We start from the raw sequence: 24,419 nt of genomic DNA, 5'->3' as shown, positions 1-24,419 counted from the left end.
TATGTGCAAGCTACCCAAACCTTGCAAAATACCATTTTGTAAGTGATCACTCATTATATTGACCCTTCTCTTTCTGTTTAGTACATGGCAAAATTTGCAAACCATTTCCATTGAAATCTGTAGTAATAAAATACTGTAATATGGAGATAATTAAAGTTCATACTTTGAAAGATAATAAGGACTTAAGCTTAACTTACCCGTGGATTATGAAACACTGAAGTTCTGTTCATTTTATTATAAACAATTCCTTTCTCACTCATTTGGAATGAACTTGTGCTATCATACAAAAATGTGACTCATTCAAACAATGGAGATGAAAATAGCTGAATAATGAATGATGATGATTAATGCTCCTTACAGACCTTAACCAATATCAATAATTTATTAATTTCCTATACCCATAATTACAACTCATCCTTATCATACTCCTCATCCTCACCAGTGGGAGGTGGGCCACCAGCACCCTGGTAAAGTTTGGCAATTATTGGTTGAACAACATCCTCAAGTTCCTTCTTCTGAGCCTTGTAATCTTCTGCCTCAGAATCTGGGTTTTCTTCAAGCCACTTAATCTTCTCATCAATGGCCTCCTCAATCTTTTCCTTGTCCTCGTCTGTGAGCTTTGATCCAAGTTTTTCCTTGTCATTGACTTGATTCTTCAGACTGTAAGCATATGACTCCAGTTCATTCCTTGATTCTACACGCTCCTTAAGCTTCTTGTCCTCATCAGCGAAGATCTCTGCATCCTTGATCATGCGTTCAATATCCTCAGGGGTCAGACGATTTTGGTCATTTGTAATCACAATCTTTTCCTTGTTGCCAGTGCCTTTGTCCTCTGCCGACACCTGAAGGATACCATTGGCATCAATCTCGAAGGTCACCTCAATCTGCGGCACACCACGTGGGGCAGGGGGAATGCCGGTCAGGTCAAACTTTCCAAGAATGTGGTTGTCCTTGGTCATTGGTCTCTCTCCTTCAAAGACCTGGATGGTGACAGTGTGCTGGTTATCTGAGGCAGTGGAGAAGATCTGAGACTTCTTAGTGGGGATCACAGTGTTGCGAGAAATTAGCTTAGTCATGACACCACCCACAGTTTCAATACCCAGAGTCAATGGGTTGACATCAAGGAGAACAAGATCATTAGTATCATCTTCACCAGACAGCACACCAGCCTGGACAGCTGCACCATAAGCTACAGCCTCATCAGGGTTGATTCCTCGGGATGGTTCCTTGCCATTGAAGAACTCCTTCACAAGCTGCTGGATCTTGGGGATTCTAGTGGAGCCTCCAACCAGCACAATCTCATCAATTTCCTTCTTCTGAAGATCAGCATCCTCAAGAACCTTCTGCACAGGCTTCATAGTAGATCTGAACAAATCCATGTTAAGTTCCTCAAACTTGGCACGAGTAAGGGTTTCAGAGAAATCTTCACCCTCAAAGAAGGATTCAATTTCAATCCTAACCTGATGACTGGCAGACAGGGACCTCTTTGCCTTCTCAACCTCACGCCTCAACTTCTGCACAGCTCTGTTGTCCTTCCTGATATCCTTGCCCTTCTTTTTCTTGTAAAGCTTGATGAAATGCTCCATAACACGCTGATCAAAGTCCTCTCCACCAAGGTGAGTGTCGCCATTGGTAGCCACAACCTCAAACACCCCTGAGTCAATGGTCAGAAGGGACACATCAAAGGTACCACCACCAAGATCAAACACCAAGATGTTTTTCTCACCATCCTTCTTGTCAATACCATAGGCAATAGCTGCAGCTGTGGGCTCATTGATAATCCTCATTACGGTCAAACCAGCAATAGTACCAGCATCCTTTGTGGCTTGCCGCTGGGCATCGTTGAAATAAGCTGGCACTGTGACAACAGCGTGGGTGACAGTCTTGCCAAGGTAGGCCTCAGCAACTTCCTTCATCTTACCCAACACCATGGCAGAAATCTCCTCAGCAGCAAACACCTTCTCCCCTTGAGATGTTGAAACCTGGATGTGAGGCTTGTCATTCTTCTTCACAACCTTGAATGGGAACAGCTGGATGTCATGCTGCACAGACTTATCACTCCATTCTCGACCAATGAGTCTCTTCGCATCAAAGATAGTGTTCTCTGGGTTAGTGGTGAGCTGGTTCTTTGCAGAGTCACCAATCAGGCGCTCTCCATCAGCGGTGAATGCCACATAGGAGGGAGTGATGCGGTTGCCCTGGTCATTAGCGATGATCTCAACACGTCCGTTCTTGAACACGCCGACACTGCAACGGAAGTAACTTTAGTTAAACAGAATACAATGAAGCTAACTTCATTACATAATTACAGTGCAAATGAAAGTGGTCATATTAAATTCATATGACAGCATTACAGGTACAGTAATGTACTTCTGTAGTACGGTAGCACCTTTCATCCTAACATTACACAAAACAGTCTTTTGTAGACTGCAGAGTATCCAAGCTAATAATTGCTACATCTACTATAGCTCCTAGTCATTGTTAAAGATGAAATAATGTAAATTATATATTCAAGATAACTTCATTGCCCAACCCAAAACAATGCACTTTCTCCCAAACAGTATACTGTAGGAAACTTAACTGTTCTAGCAAGACTGCCAGTATCTGCTACGTCAGACTTAGAAGAAAACCTACTCAAACCATACTACAGTTCAAGCACAGTACTTCCTGCTTATCCTTACTATATATAAAGTTCTGAATTTCAGTCTGAGTTCCATTTTCATTAATGGGTTACATTAAATGTTTTGCTTGATTAGGACTACAGTACTCTCCCCTATAATCAGGAGACTTCTTAATCTTCAGAATAGTCTAGGAATTAGTATCCATTACCATTGTAAAAAGCTTGTATTTAAAAAGGTCAGGTGACTCACCAGGAATAGGTGGTTCCAAGATCAATGCCTATGACTGTTCCAACATCTTCCTTCTTGTTTTCTTTGGCAGTCACCAGGACTGCTACAGCAGCCACTGCTGCCAGAACACTCCAACACCTCATTATCTGGAATTCAAGATTAATATTTAATGACATGGCTATTACTTCTTAACACCATGTGCCTTAATGTACACAATGCCCTGCCAAAACAACTAAAGACCTCTGGTAATGATTCTGACATCCATAAAATTACCCACCAGACCATTTAAATACAAATTATACTGCTAAGGTCTCAAGTCTGGCTTAACTACATGCATCAATTTAATACTGTACTTTTACTTTTATAAAATACACTCCTAATTACCGATAAATTTCAGTTTTTACATACTGAATCTTAAACCTAAAACCAAGGCTACCATGACCTACTCTAAGCTAACAGAAGGCAACTGAGCTCCAGGTATTTCAAGTGATTAAAAATGGCACAATGAAAATCATGTCAGTGTTGATATCTGTCAATTACAGTACATTACTGGTTAGAACTAAGGCTGTGCTCACTGCACAGTCTTTGAGAACATAAATCTTACAAATGAACTATTCCAAGATTCAGCAGTATTGTACTTTATTTCAACTACTGTGACTGGATTTTCATTTCTAAAGCCTGGCTTCCTCGATTTCACCAGGAATTTAGGGTATATCCATAAAACAAAGACCTAAATGAACAAGTGATAGCTGCTATCCAGCTGGACAGTCCATCCTCTGCACCTAGCCCCAAATTAAACCACTACTTAACAGGTTGGAAGGCTAATTTTCATAAATCCAATATACTATTACAACTTCCTAAATGAAATTATTACAACTGCTGTAGCTACTAGTACTGTAAATCTATAAGAATGACTTGGCTGCCAACTCGCCAATTTCAGATCTAAGTTGACCTACAAAACTGCCTGACATTATAACGGGACCGCCCACTTCACTCTCTGGGGTTCTCTCCCCATGAATATTTCATTTTTAGCGTAAAGTTCAGGGACGCCACTTAAGAGATTTTTTTACCAGTTTACTGAACAAGACGATCCATCACACCGTAATGATTTTCGTATTTATCACTTCCATATTCGTTAGCGGCAATTTGTCGTGTTTGGCTGCTAAAAGACGCTACAGACTATTATACAATCTTCTACACGGCAGCTCAAGGAAAGTTCATAAATACTTGTCTCCGTGGACAAGGTCTGCCAATATTACAGCACATTCACATGCCAGCTGTTCCCATTTGCGACAATGAAAGCAGCTGGTGAGAAAAGGTTAAATATTTTGCTCATCTGACACTATACTAATTCAGATGTTTTAAACAATATTAGGCAACCATGGGAATTTCAGTCGTAGAAGGTTCTGGATACTCCATGCAGACTTCACCCAGCACCGCGTATCTTGTCCGTCTTAAGTTCATACGATGAAATTTAACAAATCAGATATTGCAACAATATACAAATAATACCCGTACAATACACAAGCATAGATTACATTATTTAAACGTACACTACACAAGCACAGATTACATTATTAGTTATGGACCGGAACTTGCCGGTACGATGAATGTGAGGTAAAATATCGAAGAATTTGTTGACAATTGAATAATGCTGCACTCCCAACAACGCATATGATACACTCACCTATAACTTCACTGTTTCAGAGTAAGGAATTCAATCACTGATCTCTTGTAAATGTAACTTCACCACTGGCTTCCTCTCTACTCGGTCGGTGAATGACACTTGCTCGAGGAGTGCCAGGGAGGAGTAGAAATATCGTCTGCAAGGGCTCGTGTACGTCTTCTATTGGTCGGCCTAAGACCACGTGGTACAACTTCCAGCACGGTGATTGGTTAACGTCATCACACAAGGCCGCACCCCATTGGTCCACGTCTGCGGCACAATCGATGTTGAGTTTCGGTGTAGTCGATAGCTGACATCATTACTTTGATAACGACTTGTCCTCATACTTCATTAGAAAGCATGTGAAAACTATTACCAATTACATCTATAATCAATTTATGAGTGCTTATCACATATATAAAACACAGGTACTTGGAATTGGCATGTATGAAACAAAAAACTGGATCTATTTAGCAATACGTAAATGTCGCGCCTCTTGTTTAATCTCTAGGTAACTTGAATAATCTCGAAATTGAATCTAAGGAGAGGTCGTCATATCATTAGTATTTTTTTTTTATGTGTATTGACCTTGAGATTACTATTGTTACAACGTAGCTGAAGCATCTCTGGTGTAGTAAGTCTTACTGTGAATATTAACACTAATTTAATTTTCTTTAGTTTTGCTCGAAAAAAAAATATCTCAAGAAAATGGCATATGATTGACATTATTTTCCGTGATTGTGAAGATTTTTGTCTTTAAAGGCGGCGCTAGACTATATAATTTGTCTTTCGCAGAACTATTTGGTTAACCAGAATGCTAAATTATTTTCTTTATTATATACATTCATCGTAATATGGCGTCGCTTCAGCTTCACCTCCCGCCATGTTTCCCTGCAGCGTTCCTTTGGGGACTGGCGGAACGCAATGCTCCTCCTTGTGCGTGTGGCTACCGTGGCGTGAGGTTGTTGGGCAACGCTCTCCTGTACACAGGTTAGTTTATTATTTATTTATTTTACTGTTTACTTTCATGGTGTTTATATCCCCGGTGTAATTCCTAGCTGTTAACGATGGTGCCCTTCGAATAGCTTTAGTTTAAATGTAATAATGAAGCTTTATGGAAGCACGGGTGGTTGGTGAATACAGTATTTGAAATCAGTCGGGAAACAATAACATTAACACGAATCTGAAACGGCTAACATGTACCACCTAGAAATCTAGAACAATCTGGAAAAACGAGTACAGTTAGCGACAAGCCTATTATCGATTGACGAAGGTTTACTTTAAGTGGACCTTCGATAACCCACGTGGAGCATCAGCTGACAAACTGCTTGGTGAAAGGTTACTCTATGGCCACGTGTACTTTCCATTCAAGGTTTTATGATGAATATTCTAGTACAACCGCGCTGTTTCTTTAATTTTATTGTTGGGCAAGAACTTTCTCTTCTGATAAAGCAGCTTCCTGTCCGTGGTTTTAAATATTGTTATGGTAAATGATGATTTTCTTATCCAAATTCACCCACTTTAGTGTAAAGTTAGGCCGATAGTAACACGTGTACATTGCGTGCATTATTATTTTTTTTTAATACTGGTACCGTATAGTGCAAAAGGTGAATCCAGACAACTCTTCAGGCAGTATGTGAAGCACCCTAACATTACATATACTGCCAAACTGTACTTCATTTCATTTCATATTCAGATTCAGTGGTTCAGCCGGGCATTTTGTTGAATATTGTATTTACTAGTTTTTTGAAACCTTGTGTTACTGATTTACTTAGCACTGTTATGGTTAGGTTAAGTTGGGTAGCTTAGCCCCTGTAATTCAGACATTTTTTCCCTCATCACTACCACCAAATGGTATTATTATATGTTAGTATTGAAGGTTATATCTAAACTTCAGTGCATAGCTTCTTCCAGTCAAGTGAGGTAGCTAAACTCACCTGGTTGGCTGCCCATGTCGTTTAACCTGTGGATTGCGCAATTGTCTTTTTGTATCCTGCCCCGTGGTGTGCAAAAAATGAAGAAAACTTTTTTTTAGGTGTAGTTTATTATAAACTTGATAAACATCCAGGGCATCATCTGGAAAAAAAACAAATCCCCATCTTTGCGTAGGGCCATGCATAAGTTTACGTAGGGGAGTAGTGAAAAAAATAATGAAAATAAAGAATTTTTTGGTTTTATTATAAACTTGAAGATAAACATCCAGGGCATCATCTGGTGAAAGGAACAAAAATTTGTCTCTCGGTCTTTGTGTGGTGCCATGCGTAAGTTTGCGTAGGGGTGGAATAGTCAGGGTGTATGTAGGTGAGGTGGAGGGAGGGAGAGGGAGAGGTAGACCGAGGATGAGGTGGAGGGATGGAGTTGAGAGATATATGAGGGAGGGGGGGGTGAGTTAGGGGGAGGGTAGTCAAATGGTGGGTGACAGAGTGACTTGGAGGCATTTTTTCTGCGGCCACCCTTTGTGGGATTAGGACGTCGGGCTATAGATAGATAGATTCACAGCCAACATAGCCTGAGCTGTGGCTTGCAACGCAACGCTACCCAGCCTGAGCTGTGGCTTGCAATGTGATGCTACCCAGCCTGAGCTGTGGCTCGTAATCCACAGGTTAGTAGTTGGCTTAGCAAAAATTTGCTTCGTGAAAGTAGCAAATATTGAATTAGTCTTAATGGTGAAACTTTTTTTTTTTTTTTTTTTTCTTTTTTCTATAAAAATTAATCTGGTTCTTGTAGGGGAGACCTTCTGAACTGGAGAGGTTAGGTGAAAGTAGCTAAATTTAAATAGGTCATAAAGGTGAAACTTTTCTTACTCAAAAAAAAAAAAAAATGGTGAGACTTTCTGAATTGAAATTACTCGGTAGGTACAATATACCCTTCATTCAGGGGAGGTCTTGTATGAATAAAGTTGTCAGGAGGTTGCAAGAAAAAGACATTATTGTAGTGTTGTTGTCCAAGGTCTTAAGGTGGGGTTAGGACAGGGAAATTTTGCTTTCAGAATTAGACTTGGTAATGTTAGGTTGTTTGTGTAATGTCCACAAGTATTCCCATGTTCATCAAATGCTTCATAATGTGATTATAACTTATCTACCTTACATCATAACCTAACCCACCTCAGGGAGTTGTGAATTAGAAGGTGAAAAAAACCCTTTTTCCCTCTATGGATGCATTATTTTATTCATGTTACCATAAGATCTTGTCAGACCTTTGGAGTGCAGGAATTTTCATCAGACTCTAATAGATTTAGCTTGAATAAAACTCCATTATGGAAACAAGTGGGTTAACTTTCCTCCTTGCTTGCCATAAGCTTTAATGTAGTTCGTGATACTTTGGAGTACAGTTTCATTTGAGACAGCTTCAGTGTGTAGAAGGGTAGTTGGTACACCTGACAGCCGTAACATACAGTAATTACATGTTGACTGCTTGTAATGGGAATGAATGGTGTCACCAGTTATTAGCTGCAATAGATTTTCAGTTGATAGAACCTGTTAATGCATCATGCCAATTGTTTCAGGTTCAGCATGGAGGAAGCTGATGCCCCGCCAGACCAGTTGATTAATGTTCATCATGATGTACTCCAGCTGACAGATAAAGAGCAGCAGTTGTTGCATCATCAAGATTCACGTGGCCTAGTGGGCAACTTCCAGCAGGAGAAATTAGAAAGGGAGGCAGGAAAGAACTGGGATAAATTCTACAAGCGTAATGAAACCAGGTGTGTTATTACTAATTTCTTAATGTGATGTTCTTATTATGGTAGTCTTGATGCTACTCTTATATTACTTTTTCTTAGCTTTTTTTATTTTATTTTTTTTTATGTATGGCTTTTATAGCTGTATTGTATAAATTTTCTTTCCAGATTTTTCAAGGATCGTCATTGGACCACACGGGAATTTCAAGAGCTAATTGGCTGTGGAGAAGGGACTAGAACTCTGTTAGAAGTAAGCTATTAACTTTTTGCAAGAGTGGTCTTGAGAAGAATGGGAAAATGTAAGAGTAGGTGTGTACCATTTGGTGTGAAGGATGATGGGCAAATGAGAAGAAACTGAGTATGAGAATGACAGGTGAAGTGGATGAGTGTTTGAGAGGTATGCATTTGGTAGTTATGTTTGTGTTGGAAATTAAGGTGCCTTGGAGTTTTTGAAACTTTTTAAAATGCAGTACAGATAAAATACCTAATTTGCAATGGTCTGTTGGACAGGGAGGGGGTTGCTGACAAGATGATATTTGTATGCTGTATAATGTTTATAGTAAGTTCCTAAGTGCCACAATGTATCTTGAGGTTCTGTTACCATTTCAGCCCAAAACAGAATTCATTATCTTTCTCTTTGCCACTGGATAGTTCTGTGGTGAGAATTTTGAGTACCAACACTTACCACAAGTCAATAATAGTCAATACAGCCCCCACCTCCTACCCAAAAATTCAGTTGGAAGCTGGTTTTGTTGCGGCCAGAGCTGGTGAGTTATGAGTGTGTGCATATGTTTGTTTCCACTGTGGTGTACTGGTGAAGACCACCGGTCAAACAGCAACGTGATGTCAAGGGCAGCCATTTTGAATGAGTCTTGAATGATGACAAATGAGAAACCTCTTTGCATTTTGCTTTGTTTTAGGCCAGTGATTTCAAACCTAATTTCCCAAAATTGGAATTGGAGGCCCCTCTAATAAATTTGAATTTAATCTAGCCATGGTGACTTGAGTGCACCTGTCTGACTTGTGACTTTGGGTTTTACGAAGTCACTGTAAATTTTTCAAAAATGACCAAGCTTCTTTTAAATTTCTACGAGATCATGGCCTTCTGCTGTATGTTCCTAAAGGAGCAATCGACTAATACATTTCACCAATTCATCACTGCAGCCACATGGGCAAGTCAGTAGCCAGTGACATGAGGTTAGCTTAATACAGCACACAAGGTTTGGTTAGGTTAATTAAATACAGCATGGCCTTATAAGGTTAGGTTTAGTTGGTTAACTTTGGATAGATTAAATAAAGCACTGCCTTACAAGGTTAGGTTTGGTTATGTTAGTTCAAATACAGCACGGCCGGTTTACCGCACAGCCATGGTAATTTCTGATAAAATCAGTAATCTTGTATATTCTTGAACCTAAATATTTTAGTGATTTCTGTATGATTTTTATTGCCAAATTTATTGTTAATTGCCTGTTTTGGAAGGGGGGGGTGGCATAACTTGAAAACGGGTCATTTCCAGTAAAATCGGCAGTCAAAATTTGACAGAAAACATTAACATTGTTAGATTATAGGAGGGGGGGAGATATGAAAAGTGAGGTTTGAGGTTGAAACTATACGGTAATTTTACCTATCTTTTTATAATATGTGCACCATATTTGTCATTACTTAAGGGTATCTAAATGTTTTTCAGGTTGGATGTGGAGTTGGGAACTTTATTTATCCACTTCTAGAAGATGACCTGGACCTGTTTGTATATGCTTGTGACTTCTCACCTCGTGCGGTTGAGTTTGTGAAGAGTCACCCGAAATATGACGAGTCCAAGATCAGAGCTTTTGAATATGATATTACCAAGGTATGTCAGGCATTTCATACTTTATATGGTTAAAATTATGTGTTTACTGGTATGTTAAACATAAAGAATAAAAGTATTGTGAGTATAAGTGGCTGGGTGAAGGAGGGGGTTGAGAAGGGAGAAATCAGTAGGATGGAAATAGTGGAAGCAATGAAGAGAAGTCTAAATGGGGAAAGCCTTGGAAATGGATGTGATAGAAAGCGTTGGGAGAAATACACTGAGGTGGTTTGTCCATGTGGAGAGGATGGAGAGCAAGAGACTAATGAGGAGAGTCACTGATGTGGAGGGGAGGAGGGAAGTGAGGGGGAGGCCAAGGATGGGATGGAGGGATAGACTGGAGATGTATATACTGTATATGAGGGAGGGGGTGTGTGAGCTGGGGGGAGGGCAGTGAAATGGCAGGGGACCGGGTGACATGGAGGCAATTTTTTTTGTGGCCACCTGTTCTGGGATTGAGGTATTTGGCAATACTGTAGATATAATTTATACGGGAGGGTGGAGTAAAGTTAGATATAAATTGGGGTACAGTAATATAATGCTTGTGGGATGAGGGATAACAAGTTATTTACAGATAATTCTAACTTTACAGGATGATCTGAACAGCAAAGTAGGTGACGCAGTTGATATTATAAGCACAATATTTGTGCTGTCTGCTGTTCATCCAGACAAATTCAAAGATGTAGTGTCCAACCTGTATCGATGCTTACGGCCGGGGGGGATGGTACTGCTGCGGGATTATGGCTTGAACGACATGGCCATGCTCAGATTTGCCCCAGGTAGCAAACTGGGCGAGCGTTTTTATGTACGACAAGACGGCACAAGGTAACTGCTCTTTAACCTCAGTATGTCCATGTGTTCTTGCTATCACCAGATGTTTTTACTGAACTTAAGAAGAGTCAGAAGTGATGGGATTGAGTATTAACCATATCGAAACCCTCCAGTTTAAAAAGTCATAAAATACAGTGGTCTGGTAATAACAAAAACTAAGTACAAGTACATTCATAGTGAGAGGCCGATTCATGTTGCTTGATGCACAATACAGTAGTAGTCTTGTCAGTAATGTGCCTACTGTAATTGGCCATTAAATGACTTAGATATCATCCAAGCTTGCAAAATCATGATTCAGTCTTGAGCAAAAACTGTCTGCACGTATAATTAATAATTTTTCACTGTTTGGAGCATACCCATGCAGTTTTTACTGGAAACTGCTGAGAATGATGAAATCTGTATGTGGCATAATTACCTTAATCTGGTACTTTTTTTTTTTTTTTTCAAAAGGCCATTTTGTGTTCCAGGGCATACTACTTTACCAGAGAAGAAATTAGTCAGCTGTTTACTAATGCTGGCTTTGAGGTCAGCAGTGTTCACTATGTACACCGCCAAACAGTGAACAAGAAGGAAGGTGTTAATGCTCAGCGAGTATTTATTCAAGGCAAATTCTTGAAACCTTAATCAGGTGAGAAATCATGAGACCTCCTCAAGTCTGAATACAAGTTATTGTATCCAGAAGTGTAAGATGTTTTAGCTGACTTTGGAGATGTAGTGTACTTAGTGTGCACTACCTTTGTTATGTTAGCTGTGAAATTTTTCTTTCCTTCATTCTTTCTACTTCCTTCTGTCTATGGGTGACTGCACTGAGTGACAAGCCAAATGGTTTCCTCTACACCAGGAAACCATTTACAACACTGGATGGCAACCTTATAACCAAGTTATGTCACCTGGTGGTTTAGTGGGTAATTAAGGTGCTCCAATCAGATTGAGCCAGTGCAGCTTTATATCCAAGGGGTGGTTGGGTTTTTTCCCTCATGTAATGCCACTCAGGGATGAATGAGACTGGAGTGCAGTTTACTGGTAACACCATGGGTTTTGTCATAAACTTACCTGCAGCCTAAAATGGATTTACCTGTAGTCTCTTAATTACCTCTCAAAGGAAACAACTTATGTATTCACCTGTGTGTTTTTGTCGGTGCGATGAAATACCAAATCAACGGTCATTTACTGAATTGTCACTTAATAGGAAGATATATATATATATTTTCACCATATAGGTTCATACACACTTAATCATCTGAAATCCAGTCAGAAAATTGAGTTTAACTTAACTCTTAATAAAAAAATCAGGATTCAGTGTGAAAACATGAAGCTAACGGACATTTCCATTTTAGATTGCCAACACGCCTTGACAGACTTCTTTTTTTTTTTTCATAAATATTGATTTACATTGCAGATAAATGTTCTTGCATGTTAAATCAGCACTACATTGCAAATAACTGTTTTTGCATGTTAAATCAGTATTTATACTAAATAGAACTGTGTCAAGAAGAGATGTTGCGCTAAAGTCGAAAGATTTCTGCTGACATTAGCTAATTTTTGCAGTCCTGAATTTTTATTAAATTAAATGCAAAATATTGACAAATTTCAGATAATTAGGTGTGTATAAATGTTATGGTATTTCCAAATTAAAAGTGCCAGCTCGGTATTTCGTTGCATCCTCTTCTCATCTGTTTGTACATAGCAAGATGGTAGGTGGGGGTGGTCACCATCCACTAACTGGATGAAGTGCTGCTTAGGGTGTCTGCCCTTTCCTCTTGTCCTTCTTTCCTCGTGTGTTGTTATTTCCTTCATTCTTTCCCCTTCCTTTAGCCTATGGTTGACTCTGAGTAACAAGCCAAATGGTTTCCTGTACACCATGAAACCATTTACTACACTGGGTGGTAACCCTATAACCAAATTATAGCACCTGGGGGTTTTGTGGGTAATTAAGGCACTCCAATCGGATTGAACCTGAGTAGGTGTATATCCAAGGGGTGGTTGGGGTTTTTTGCTCATGTAATGCCACTGTGGGATGAGTGAGGCTGGTCACTCTCATCTTAAATGTCAGTACCAACTTGCCTAACCCCGGGCTCCTCCGCTCCTCATGGTGCAACATAGGATTGGATGATGGAATAACAGTGATACCTCATGGATAGGTGGGCAGTGGGTCAAGGAGGAGTTAATTAGATTTTGAGTTGGATCAGGATGGAGGAATAATGATGAATTTTATTGACATTGGCAGAGGTATGCCTTTTGAGATTGTGTAATAAGGCAAGCAACAATCAGACTTGATTACCTCTGTGAGCGGCATTGGGCAGTGATTGCTTTATAAATCATAATTTATGTTAGTGTTAGTGGAGGTTTGCACTCTTAGTGGTTTCTAGTTACAGTATTTATCCCTTTGCTGCAAGTTTGAGCTACTTGAAAGTATTCATTATGAGCTGGAATAAGATGTGAAGACCTTTCTTCTTGGCCATGATGTGATGTTTTTGGTGTCCTGCATTTGTTGAGCTTTTGTGTAATTCTCCATCCATCCATCCATCATCTAATCCTGTGATGCCCCACAAGGAGCGTAGGAGCCCGGACCTAGTTAAGTTGGTCTTGACATTTAAGGTGAGTGTTTTTAGTTAGCTACAGAATGTGATGAAAGTTTTTGGTATATCAGATAGAGCCAGGTTTCTGGGGGCTTGAATGAAGAGTGAATGGAAGCGTGGCCCATTGGAGTGGGCAGACGGGCTATCTGGACGTTGCTACTCCTCACCCTGCTCTAGGGTGGGAAAGGAGGTCTGGGTGATGACGACGATGATGTTTTGTGTAATTCTGATGACATTAAATTTCTAAGTAGGTAGTTTGTTGCTGAAGTGTTATTTGGATATCTGATTCCAGAAACTGTATGATATAATCAGCTGGTATTGGCTGTTGGTTTAGCTTTTAGGACCGAAAAAAATAAACAGTGCCCTCAGTACTGGAAAACTTTGATATAACGGACTTTAATAGACAGGAATTTGCTCTTATCAAAATCGAGGAGTTACTGGACTAAATTTTTATAAATCAGAAAAAGTCTGATAAAGCCAGAAGCAGTCCAGACTGCTTAACCACTTCAGCTATGTTCACCACAATAAAGTAAATAAAAGACATGTTTATCAATGTACAGTACAGTATTATTGTATATACTGTATATTATACCATTTGATTATACTAGTGAATGTATAATACAGTACAGCGAAAACCGTTTAAAAACTGTTGATGCGATCCAGACTAATGTCTGATATATCAGAAAAAGTCTGGGTTAGCAGGGGGAAGTATGGGTGTTGCTTTTATTGGAAATTTCGCATTTTTCAGGATGGCTTGGGCCTTAATTAGTCCGTTATAGTGAGTTCTTCCTGTATGGGGATTACGTACGAAGGAACGGCATCATTTGATTGATACTTCCCAAAAGCACCATTGTGGATCTATTTCACTGTGGCCGTCAAGAGGAAGTAGAGTAATTCCTTGGCTATACGGGTGAGATGGAATAGTTTTCATCTTTTTCATCTCAATTTGCCCAGGTACATATAACGTGATGTGTTGCATTATGTGCTATGATATAGTGCAAGTTCAGATTTTCTAATTTTGCATTTTGAACAGATTTGCTGCAGGAAACTAAAATGGCGGGGAACAGGAAGTGCTTGAAAATATTGTACCTTTCTTCAAGCAGTACATTGACATGCTGAGGTATGCCTTTTGAATTTTGTTTTGGCTTGCCATGTAAAATCACTAAATGAAATGATCATGTAGTACAGTATATTTTACTGAACTTCTTGCTCATGTAATTTTTAACACAATGAGAAAACCATCTTTTGCTTAAAAATTGTTATGTATACTGTAATTTGTTATGCAGTGGCAAGTAGTTAGTAAAATATGGAACAGTATCTAATGGTAAAATGGTTGTATTGTTAAGCATATTTTGTATAAACATAAAATATTTTCATAAGTAGTTTTAGGACATGATGAAACTCTTTAACCTGAAAAGAATGTTGAATATTAATCTGCGTTATCATCCTGATCCTGTTGCTCAACTTAGAATAATGTAATTTAGTTGTACATAGTCTGAAGATTACATTGTGAATTTCAGCGTGTTGAGGCGATCAGGGAGGCAGTGATGTTTCATGTATGTAGGTAAGTGCTGGTTATCATAAGATAAAACACTGGATTAGGCATGGACTGTACAAGATAGGAGAAAAATAATGGAGTAGCCAAAGTACAATAAAATTAATGAAGTGCTTAGAATATTACATGGAACAGTAAAATGGAAATAGACTTCCTGAACATTATATTTTTTGCATGTTTAGATTTTTATACTTCATTTTTGATCATCATGGGATTTATATACGTATATATATATATACTATCAGCAGCATAATTCCTGTTGCCTTTTCTCTTCATGAAGTTTGAAAACAAGTCTGGTAAGTCCAAAGGAAATGTCACTGATGACACAGATGCTTACCTACATAGAGTAATCGGTATCCATTGCTGTGGGATGCTATAGCTTATTATCAAAGTCCATGGAGAGAAAAGCAGAAGCCCAACCTTTAATGCCAACTGTATTATAATGGCCTGTAATCAAGATATTAAATATGGTATAGCTAGTTGTGTGTGTGTTTTGCAGTTAAAAAAAAAAAATGCATTGTAGCAGTTTCTAGTCAGCATATCACTTAGAACCTTTGATCCTCTGGTTTCCAGTATGACATGATGAACAAACCATCTTTCGCCTGAAATATGTTGTTGACCGTCTCAACATCCTGATACTATTATTTGATTTTGAATAATACAGTCCAGTTGTAATTTGTCTGAATTGAATATGTATCCTTATGATTTTCAGGCTGTTCAGGTCATCAGCAGGTGGCAGTGAAATTGTCAAGGTAAGAGTTGGTTTTTGAACAGCCTTGTCGTTATTTTTATTATTATTATTTTTATTATTATTGTTAGTCAATCCTTGTATGTCAAGTTTTTTCGTACAACTGATTTTGTAAAGTGTGGGAAATTAGTAAGCAAACTTCAGTGGGCAGTATTAAATTTTACTTTACTGTGAACTAAAAAAAAAAAAAAGTTGATGCAGCATATAATGACTTGAATTTATGGTAATGCATGTATGTACTTTATGAATATGATTGATGTTGATTAGAATATATGATGATCCGTCACTACCATTGAATCTGATGATTATTATGTACGTAAGTCTCTGATGAGCATTTTATTTCTTTAACACATTCTTCTCATTTGGTTGAAGAAGTAATCTAGAATGTCTTTCCAGCATGAAACTTATTAGAGCAGCAAGAACTGAAATGATGGAAGGTAAGGAGAAAAAAAGAAATGTTCTGTTATTCTTGCTTATATGATGAGAAGTAATATATGAAAATAATGATTGAATAATAAGTCACTCTAATTTTTTACTGAATCCTGTGTTTTTATGCACAGTAATTTGAGGATGGACATAATACTGATAGTAGCCTCTTTGTTTCAGTTTCTTGGAGTGGAGGTCAGAGAGGAACTTTGACCTGTTGACGAGGTGAGGTAAGAAATGGAAAAGTTAATACACAGTAGCTTGGAAGTTCATTATTTTTATAATCTCGAAGGCTCTCAGCTGATGAATGTATGACGAATTACAGTATATCAGGTGAAACAAAGATACACCTATTATGTCACATGAACAAGGGCAAAGTTTTGATTGTAATATGCAGCAGTTTGGACACTTGAGTATAAAGGAGAGTGAATAGTGTGCCTGGAGTGCATAGAACATAGATGCCTCTGTTATTATAGCAGACTGGTACAGTAACTGTGTGCATGTTCTGACTAGTCTTGGGAAATATCTAGAAGGATTTAAATTTGGTGTGTCTGCTGTACTTGTGAATAACATGTTATCCTAAAATCGGGAGTATTGTCAGCCATTATTTAAGGTCTACTGGAGTATTTGATTTGCAGTTTGAACTGTACGTCCATATGAGTTCCGTATGATGTAAAATGAGATGAGGGTATGTGGTTATTGTTAATGCAAAGTATTACCTGGGTACAGTGATAGAAAAGAGAGGAAAATGTGCATAAGAAGTCGAAAGTAGAGTGACAGAAGGAAGGAAAATAGCTGGTGCTATGAAGGCCCTGATAAAAAGCAGAGGCTTGAGTGTTGCAACTGTGTGAGACTTAACATGAAAGAGTGTTAGTGCCAACTTTAACATACAGATGAGACTATGGTGTGGCATGAACACGAAAAGTAAAGATAAGAGCAGTGGAGATGGGACTGCTGAGGAATGTATGTGGAATACAGAGTGGATAGGATACGGAATAATGTGATTCATGAAAGACGTGTGAGGAAGTTCTTGCACACCAGAATCGAAGAGTGCACTGCGATGGTATGTTCTCGTGGAGAGAATGGATGACAGTAGAGTGGTGAAAAAGGTATATCTGAGCAAATTTGAAGGGGGGAGGAAGCGAGGTAGGCCAAGAAGGTGGAGGGATGTGTGAGGAAGAGAGGTATGGAAGTTGTTGATTCTAAGCGACTGACAAGAGACAGAGTTGGCTGGATGAATTTTGTGCAGAGAAGTGCTTAACCAGGGATTTGGTACCCCTTTTTAACATGACAGCGTTTGGATTGACTGTCGCATAAGTTTATGTGAAGCTGCAGACCGTGATAAAAATTTTTTTGGTCTGTCTGATGGAGCCAGCTGTCTGGATGTTGCAACTCCTCACCCAGCCCTAGGGTGGGAAAGGAGGTCTGGATGATGTTGATTTATCACTGTGATGAAAAACTTTCTACTGAATCTGGTGATGGTTTGGTACGTAAGTCTCTGATGAGTGGCCTGTTTATTTATGCTGCCTTCAAATTTGACAGAAAAGTAATCTTAGAATCTCCTTTCAGCGTGAAGCTGACCAGAGAGCAGGAGGAGGGACAAGAATAATGAAAGGTATGGAAAAATGAATGACTGTTAATCAGAAGGTATTAGACTTCACAATAGCAGTTTTGTAGAGGGAACAGTTTGCAATTGCAAAAATGTTTTGGAATGAAATTTTTGGGTAAAATACATTATCGTGTATTTCACAAGTTGTTACCTGCCTTTGGCTAGTTTACAAGAAAATTAGCTGTCATTTTATTTAAGCATAAGTAGTGATATATAGGAATGAGTATACTTCCTGTAACAAAAGCTGCTGAATCTAGATTTTAAGTTACTAATCATTTGCTTTAACACCTTCTTTGATGGAGGAATTAGTGTAGACTGTCTCCAGCATCTTATTGAAAGAGCTAATATGTCTTTCATTCATGTTTATGATGATCAAACCATCTTTCAACTGAATTTGAATGTTGACTTCTTTGTCTCAACATATTCTGATGTAGCTGTTGATCCTTGCATGATCAGCTATTTACCTTGACAAATACGAAAGCTATTGCTTGGAATTTCAGGATGTTAAGATCTGGAGGCAGTGATGTTGACTGACATTGTGGAAGAATTATATCCACATTTGACCCAACTTGGACTCTCTTCAGGTCATAGTGAGTATAGTACCTGTGTTGGTTTGCTGTCCAGGTCGTTATTTCATCTCCTTCACTCTGCTGATGTATTTTATACTTCATTCTTGCTGATACCAGACAGTCTTTTATGATTAGGAGGGACTGGTGAAGCTGGAAGGTTAGAAGCCTAGAAAGTTGGAACTTAGTAGGCTGTACTTTTAGCTGTGAACTCCTTATAATGAAATTCAGAATTTCTGTGATATGTAGAATGAATATACTACAGGATGACATCTTGGCACCAGAGCTGATGTTTGAATGCTGTACAAACCCGTATTGAATCTGAGTGTTGATCTGTAATTGACTAATATTGTCTTTATTATGCTTATGGATAACAACGTTTGATTTTACAGAATAATTCAGCTGTGTGGTTCCTGGGTGGTGGATGTCTGCATTCTTAAGGTAAGAATATACTGCAGTGCACAGAAATAATTAAGGTTGCATAAACTTACTTAATTTTGATTGTAGCACAGTAGCAGAGGATGGCTTTTGTATCATAGTTTAACACCAGCTTTTTGCTCAAGTAGGTATTAAAACATTTCATCTTATGCTTGGACATTACGTTATTACAGTAACCTTGTACCACATAAAACACGTGACCGTTTGTGTCTGCTGGCTGGATGTTTACGAGATGATCTTATAGTTTTATGATTACCGTGTTTACTACTTTTTACTGTATATTGAACCAGATCTTTATATTGGTAAATCATTCCGGTAGTTATATTTTTTTGTCATGTTTATATGAAGGAATAATTGAATGATGATACTTTGCTACTACTGAATGTTTTGATTACATTTAAACCACCAAGATCTCTGAAGAAATGTTTAAGGTAGTTGCAGATTAAAGCAGGACATACTCTACACTAAGTTTATTTTTCAGATGGGCAGAGTAAAGGCTGTAATTCATTGGACTAACATTTCAGGTTAGTATGAATGGCCAGCACAGTAAGTCCTGGTTACAGTATGTTGGTTTCGTCCTTTTTTGAAAAATAAGTCCTTAGTAAATTGCAAAGACTGCATAATAAAGTCCTCTTGTTACCTCTAAACCTGATATACAGTTTCTCCTGCAGTATATTAACCAGGCTTCTACCAGTGAGGTGTCTTGCAATGGTGTGGTTAATGAAACTCCTCTCGTGCAAAAATTCTGATAATCTAAATAAAAGCCTCAAAAAGCAAATTTAACCCTGAGTAAAGGAGTTCATTCTGAAATAAGTACAATAAGCAAATTGCATTGTTAAGTTCTAAATTGACATTTGAAATATTTACTGTTCTGCTATTACTCTAACATGGTCAAAAGTTGCAGCCTCTTTGTCTTTAGTGCTGGGTTTTAAAAATAGATTAACATGTGCTATGGAAAGAATGTAGAGTTGTAGTTTTCTTTCCTGTAGTTACTTACATGAAACAGTTTGAAAAGGGGCAACGGTTTGGGCCAGGTTGAGGTGAAAAGAGAATAGGATTGTTTACATGGAAAAAGAGCACTACACATCACTATATCGTGCTCTTTTCCACGTTTATGCAGAGTAATGATGAACGTTGCTACTAATGAGGGTTTTGATTACAATTAACCACCAAGATCTCTGATTGAATTTTCGTAGATGAGGTAGATTATAGTTAAAGAACCTACACTGTAACAAGTTTGTATTTCAGATGTGCCAAGTAAGAATGTCATCTTGGAGAGTACCTTGTGCTGAGTAAAGGTTGTCATCTTGAGGAGTATCATCCCAGGTTGGTATAAGTGTTTGGTACTTGTAAATTAATTTGGTCTGAGAAATATTGAATTAGTTAATTTGGGTGATGTATATTCTTTGTTTGTTCTTGCCTGCTCCTCATGATTCTTTTGGGCTGATGGTATAATGTCCTCTTGTTACCTCTAAATCTGATTTACGGTTTTTCTTGCAGTACAGGTTGTATGAGAAATTTGAAGTTTTTAAACATCCCAGAAATATAATGGAGTTGGTGTACTTGCAGTTTGACTTACAAGATTACCAGTTCAGCTTAGTCTGGTGGTCACTTTTATATTAACCAGGCTCCTACCAGGGAGGTGTCTTGCAATGGTGGGGCTAATGAAACTCCTCTCATACAAAAATTCTGATAACCTAAATAAAAGCCTCAAAAAGCAAATTTAACCCTGAGTAAAGGAGTTCATTCTGAAATAAATACAATAAACAAAATGCATTGTTAAGTTCTGAATTGACTTTTGAAATATTTACTGTACTACTATTACTCTAACCTGGTCAAAAATTTGCAGCCTCTCTGTCTTCAGTGCTGGGTTTTAAAAACAGATTAACATGTGTTCTGGAAAGAATGTAGAGCTGTAGTATTCTTTCCCATAGTTACATGAAACAGTTTGAAAAGAGCAACAGTTTGGGCCAGGTTGAGGTGAAAAGAGAACAGGATTGTTTACAGCATACGTAGTGGTCTTTTCCATGTTTATATGGGATAATGATGAATGTTGCTGAGAATGAGGGTTTTGATTACAATTCAGTACTACATCTCTGATTGAATTTTTGTAGATGAGGTAGATTATAGTTAAAGAACCTATTTTGTAACAAGTTTCTATTTCAGATGTGCTGAGTAAGAATGTCATCTTGGAGAGTACCTTGTGCTGAGTAAAGGTTGTCATCTTGAGGAGTATCATCCCAGGTTGGTAAAAATGTTTAGTACTTGTAAATTAATTTGGTCTGAGAAATTTTGAGTAGTTAATTTGGGTGATGTATATATTTTGTTTGTTCTTGCCTGCTCCTCATGAGTCTTGTGGGCAGATGGTATAATGTCAGATGATGACATGCCATCATTCAGACTATCTTTCCCATCCTAGGGTGGGATGTAGGTAGTCAGAAAGAACTTATTAAATGAAATACCAAAGTTTGCCTAGTTGGATTGACCACACTAACTGTTCAGTCCCCTGAAATCCTGGCTCCATAGATCAAAACTTGTTCCACACGTAGCATTACATTCACCTGTTGGACAGTCAATCTGATGACTTTGAAGTAAAAAGGGGATACCAGTACTGCATTTAGATCTTTTGTGGGTTATGTATGTTCAGATACAGTGATGAAAAGTATCATGGTGACAATAATGATCACTACCAGCTACTCCTGAGTTGTATCTGAAAGGACCGATAATGTAAACAGTTTGTGCTCGTAGATGTATTTGTGTTGGCTGAGGTGTGGTTATATTTCAAATGCTTTTCTTTTATAGGAGTGAAGAGTAAGACAGCAAAGCAGTATGGACGTTTACAATAAAGGTATGATGATATGTTTTGTCCTTGCTGATTATACGAATGATAATTCCGTGATGTAATGTTGCTACTAATGATTATTTTGATTACTGTACATTTAACCACCAAGATCTCTGAGATTTTTTGTCAAGATAGGTGAATGTTTCTGAATGATCTTTGCTACAACAAAGTCTGTATTTCAGATGGGCAAAGCAAAGGCAGTCTAGTGGACTATCATCCCAGGTTGGTATAGTAATTCACTCACAAGCCATAGTATACTAACCCTCAACCTCAAACCCTGACTGAGAGAGGAGAGGGGGGGATTGTAACCAGAGTTTCATCTAGGTTTGAGGCACTGACTATACAGGAAATGGGTCACAATGATGCTGTTTTCTGACAGTTGAGAAAAGCTTTGAACTTTTTTTTTTTTTTTCCCCCCCCACAATAAGCAGTTAACTGAACTCCATCCTAGGTTGGTGTACTTCTCTGTTGGTGCCATATTCTTCAATTTAATCTTTGGGAGAGACAGTAAACACACTTGTTCAGTCACCTTGCTGAAGTTGTATAATGATGTACAGTCCTTTCCCTACCTGTGTTTATCGATATCAGCAGCTTAATTTCAGTGGATTGTATTGCTTTGTTAAAGGATGAAACAGGTGTTACTTGTTCAGCTTTTGATAGATCCTTAACCATATCAGTTTCCTTTCACCTTCAGCTTTGATTTTACACAACTGGTGTTGACTCATTGTTCAATGGACACTGCCAAGTAATGATGACTTTAAGCATCTGATATAATCAGATTGATGTTATTTTGTATTAGCTCTAACTGAAACTGATAAACTATTACCTTGTTTTAAATGTTATTTCCCATGATGTTAAAGAAGCATTTTCTTTTCAGGGGGAGTTGTATGTTATGGCCTGAAGAGCAAGGGGAGGGAGAGAAGGCAGTTTTTGTCACGTTAGTGATAAGTAATAGATATTAATAATCACTGCCAACTGCAAAGTTGTATCTGATTGGACTAAATTGGCCATTTTTCCCTTAGGGAAGCAGTAGTTGATGGCATTCCACTGTTCAACAAGTAATGAAAGGAATCTGGCCTAACTATAAACTACCATGTAACCTTTAGTAATGTATGAGCAGATTCCGACCTGTTCTTTATCAATGTGATGTACAGAACTAGTGATTTTGAGGTTACTGGTGACTTCATTTGTTTCTTTTTTTTCCCATTTGCTAGGAAAGGCAGCATACATATATGCAGAGTTGTAACACATAATTTCATTGCATAGAAGTAATTAGGAAGTGAGCAGTGACTTGAACTCATGATTCAGAGCCCAACAAACATTTTAAAATAGCAAGTTGGAATTTCATATTTCTGATAAGTGATGTAATATTGTCTGCAGTTTTACAGAAAACTAAAAAACAGTAGGGTACTTTCAACTTACCACAGTAGAGAAACATTACTGGATATTGTTGTTTTCTTTTCATAGTCTATGATTTCTTTGACATGCCTAGCATGGGCTTTACTGCAGTTTTCCTCTTTAGTGTAATTGTTTTTTATGTAAGTTATATTTTGCACGTGTTTGAATGGATGAGTAAATGGGGAGTGTCGTCCTGTCTCGACTACCTCCCTTTCCTTGGGGAAAGCAGCCTAGGTATATACAGTAGATAGATAGATATTTTGCACTTACGGGTAATCAGCACTAACATCTTTGCTAACCTGACTTTAACATTGATTACAAGTACTGCTGTTAAGAGTTCTCAAGTTACTTTTGTAAGAGTGTGCTTCATTTTCTGGAGAGGCAGTATTTTATAACAGTTTGCTGATATTTAGCTATATGTATCCTTACTGCCAAATAACTATTGTAGTTAATATGACAATAAAAATTAATGCTCAGTGCTTGTTTTCTTATGTAGAAAGCTAATGTAAATTGGTATAAGGCCTTTTAGCCGTTTATTAACCCTCTCATACACAAGGGCTAAGTAAAAAAATCCAACCGCTCGCACTTTTTTGACGCAGGTCATGTCCAACCATATACAGGTACAGTAGGTTGTGGTATTTTTTCACTTTTCGGTTGCATCCAAACGTGGGCTGTGAATGCAGCGCAGGTTCGAGCCACATCGAGTATTGAATAAATGAGTGAATGATAAAATATGGTAATTAATTCTCTCATTCTCTTGCTTTCGGAAGATTGACTTTATCGGATACATTTATGAGAAGTTACAGAATATGGTGAATGTTTTTGGCGTATCAGATAGAGCCAGGATTCCGGGGGCTTGAATGAGTGAGTGGAAGCGTGGCCCATTGGATTGGGTAAACTTGGGCTGTCTGGACATTGCTGCTCCTTACCCTGCCGTGGGAGGGGAGGTCCGGATGATGATGAGTGAGAAAGATTGTTTATTCATTTATAACATGTAGCAATTTCATAGCAGTGCAATTAGAAATAAGGGCAGGGGGGATAGTTGAATGGAAACATTTTTCGATGTCATGCACATCACTACGTGAGATGTGTGGCGTGTAAGGTCTGGGCCAGCCCACGGGAGTCATGCAGTACTCAAAAGTGGTTGGACACAGGTTGCAGTGAAAGAGTTCAAGAGGGTTAATACATTAACCTTGGTAAATAGTAGTTCTGTTCCCACTAATATAGGGTAGGCAGGATCCATAGGTGGTTAGTCTAAAATAGGTTATACTGTACTTTCATACATTCATCATTACAGCTGTTGGAGTACAATATATTGTACATTTCACTTATGTAGGAGATATTTGTGACCAGCAATATAGTTTCTCATATCTGAAGAGAAAAGAAT

At 38.3% G+C, this 24,419-nt stretch overlaps 2 protein-coding genes across 2 annotated transcripts; one reads left to right on the top strand and one right to left on the bottom strand.

Annotated features, from left to right (window-relative positions):
* Positions 1 to 219: 219 nt before the first annotated feature.
* Positions 220 to 4,644, bottom strand: Hsc70-3 (heat shock protein 70 cognate 3). The gene is made up of 3 exons (XM_080277431.1): positions 4,537 to 4,644; positions 2,871 to 2,995; positions 220 to 2,247 (listed from the first exon to the last, which is right to left on the bottom strand). The coding sequence occupies exons 2-3, from the start codon at positions 2,990 to 2,992 to the stop codon at positions 405 to 407; spliced, it is 1,965 nt and encodes a 654-aa protein (XP_080133557.1). The 5' UTR covers positions 2,993 to 2,995; positions 4,537 to 4,644; the 3' UTR covers positions 220 to 404.
* An 834-nt stretch (positions 4,645 to 5,478) lies between these two features.
* LOC145406194 (tRNA N(3)-cytidine methyltransferase METTL6) lies at positions 5,479 to 23,497 on the top strand. The gene is made up of 20 exons (XM_080277392.1): positions 5,479 to 5,505; positions 8,021 to 8,218; positions 8,363 to 8,444; positions 9,882 to 10,043; positions 10,633 to 10,865; positions 11,339 to 11,499; positions 14,484 to 14,570; positions 14,971 to 15,014; positions 15,718 to 15,757; positions 16,150 to 16,190; positions 16,360 to 16,409; positions 17,749 to 17,794; positions 18,289 to 18,378; positions 18,747 to 18,795; positions 19,274 to 19,316; positions 20,041 to 20,118; positions 20,959 to 21,036; positions 21,595 to 21,640; positions 21,817 to 21,856; positions 22,512 to 23,497. Exons 2-6 carry the CDS (start codon positions 8,028 to 8,030, stop codon positions 11,493 to 11,495), a joined length of 825 nt encoding a protein of 274 aa, XP_080133518.1. The 5' UTR covers positions 5,479 to 5,505; positions 8,021 to 8,027; the 3' UTR covers positions 11,496 to 11,499; positions 14,484 to 14,570; positions 14,971 to 15,014; positions 15,718 to 15,757; positions 16,150 to 16,190; positions 16,360 to 16,409; positions 17,749 to 17,794; positions 18,289 to 18,378; positions 18,747 to 18,795; positions 19,274 to 19,316; positions 20,041 to 20,118; positions 20,959 to 21,036; positions 21,595 to 21,640; positions 21,817 to 21,856; positions 22,512 to 23,497.
* Positions 23,498 to 24,419: the final 922 nt, after the last annotated feature.

This window comes from Coenobita brevimanus, chromosome 69, assembly GCF_032717465.1.
Source record: "Coenobita brevimanus isolate Jiangsu-jjx chromosome 69, ASM3271746v2, whole genome shotgun sequence".
Taxonomy (NCBI): Eukaryota; Metazoa; Arthropoda; class Malacostraca; order Decapoda; family Coenobitidae; genus Coenobita; species Coenobita brevimanus.
The sequence above is the reverse complement of the archived record's forward strand: the minus strand, read 5'-3'. Positions and strand labels throughout refer to the sequence as shown.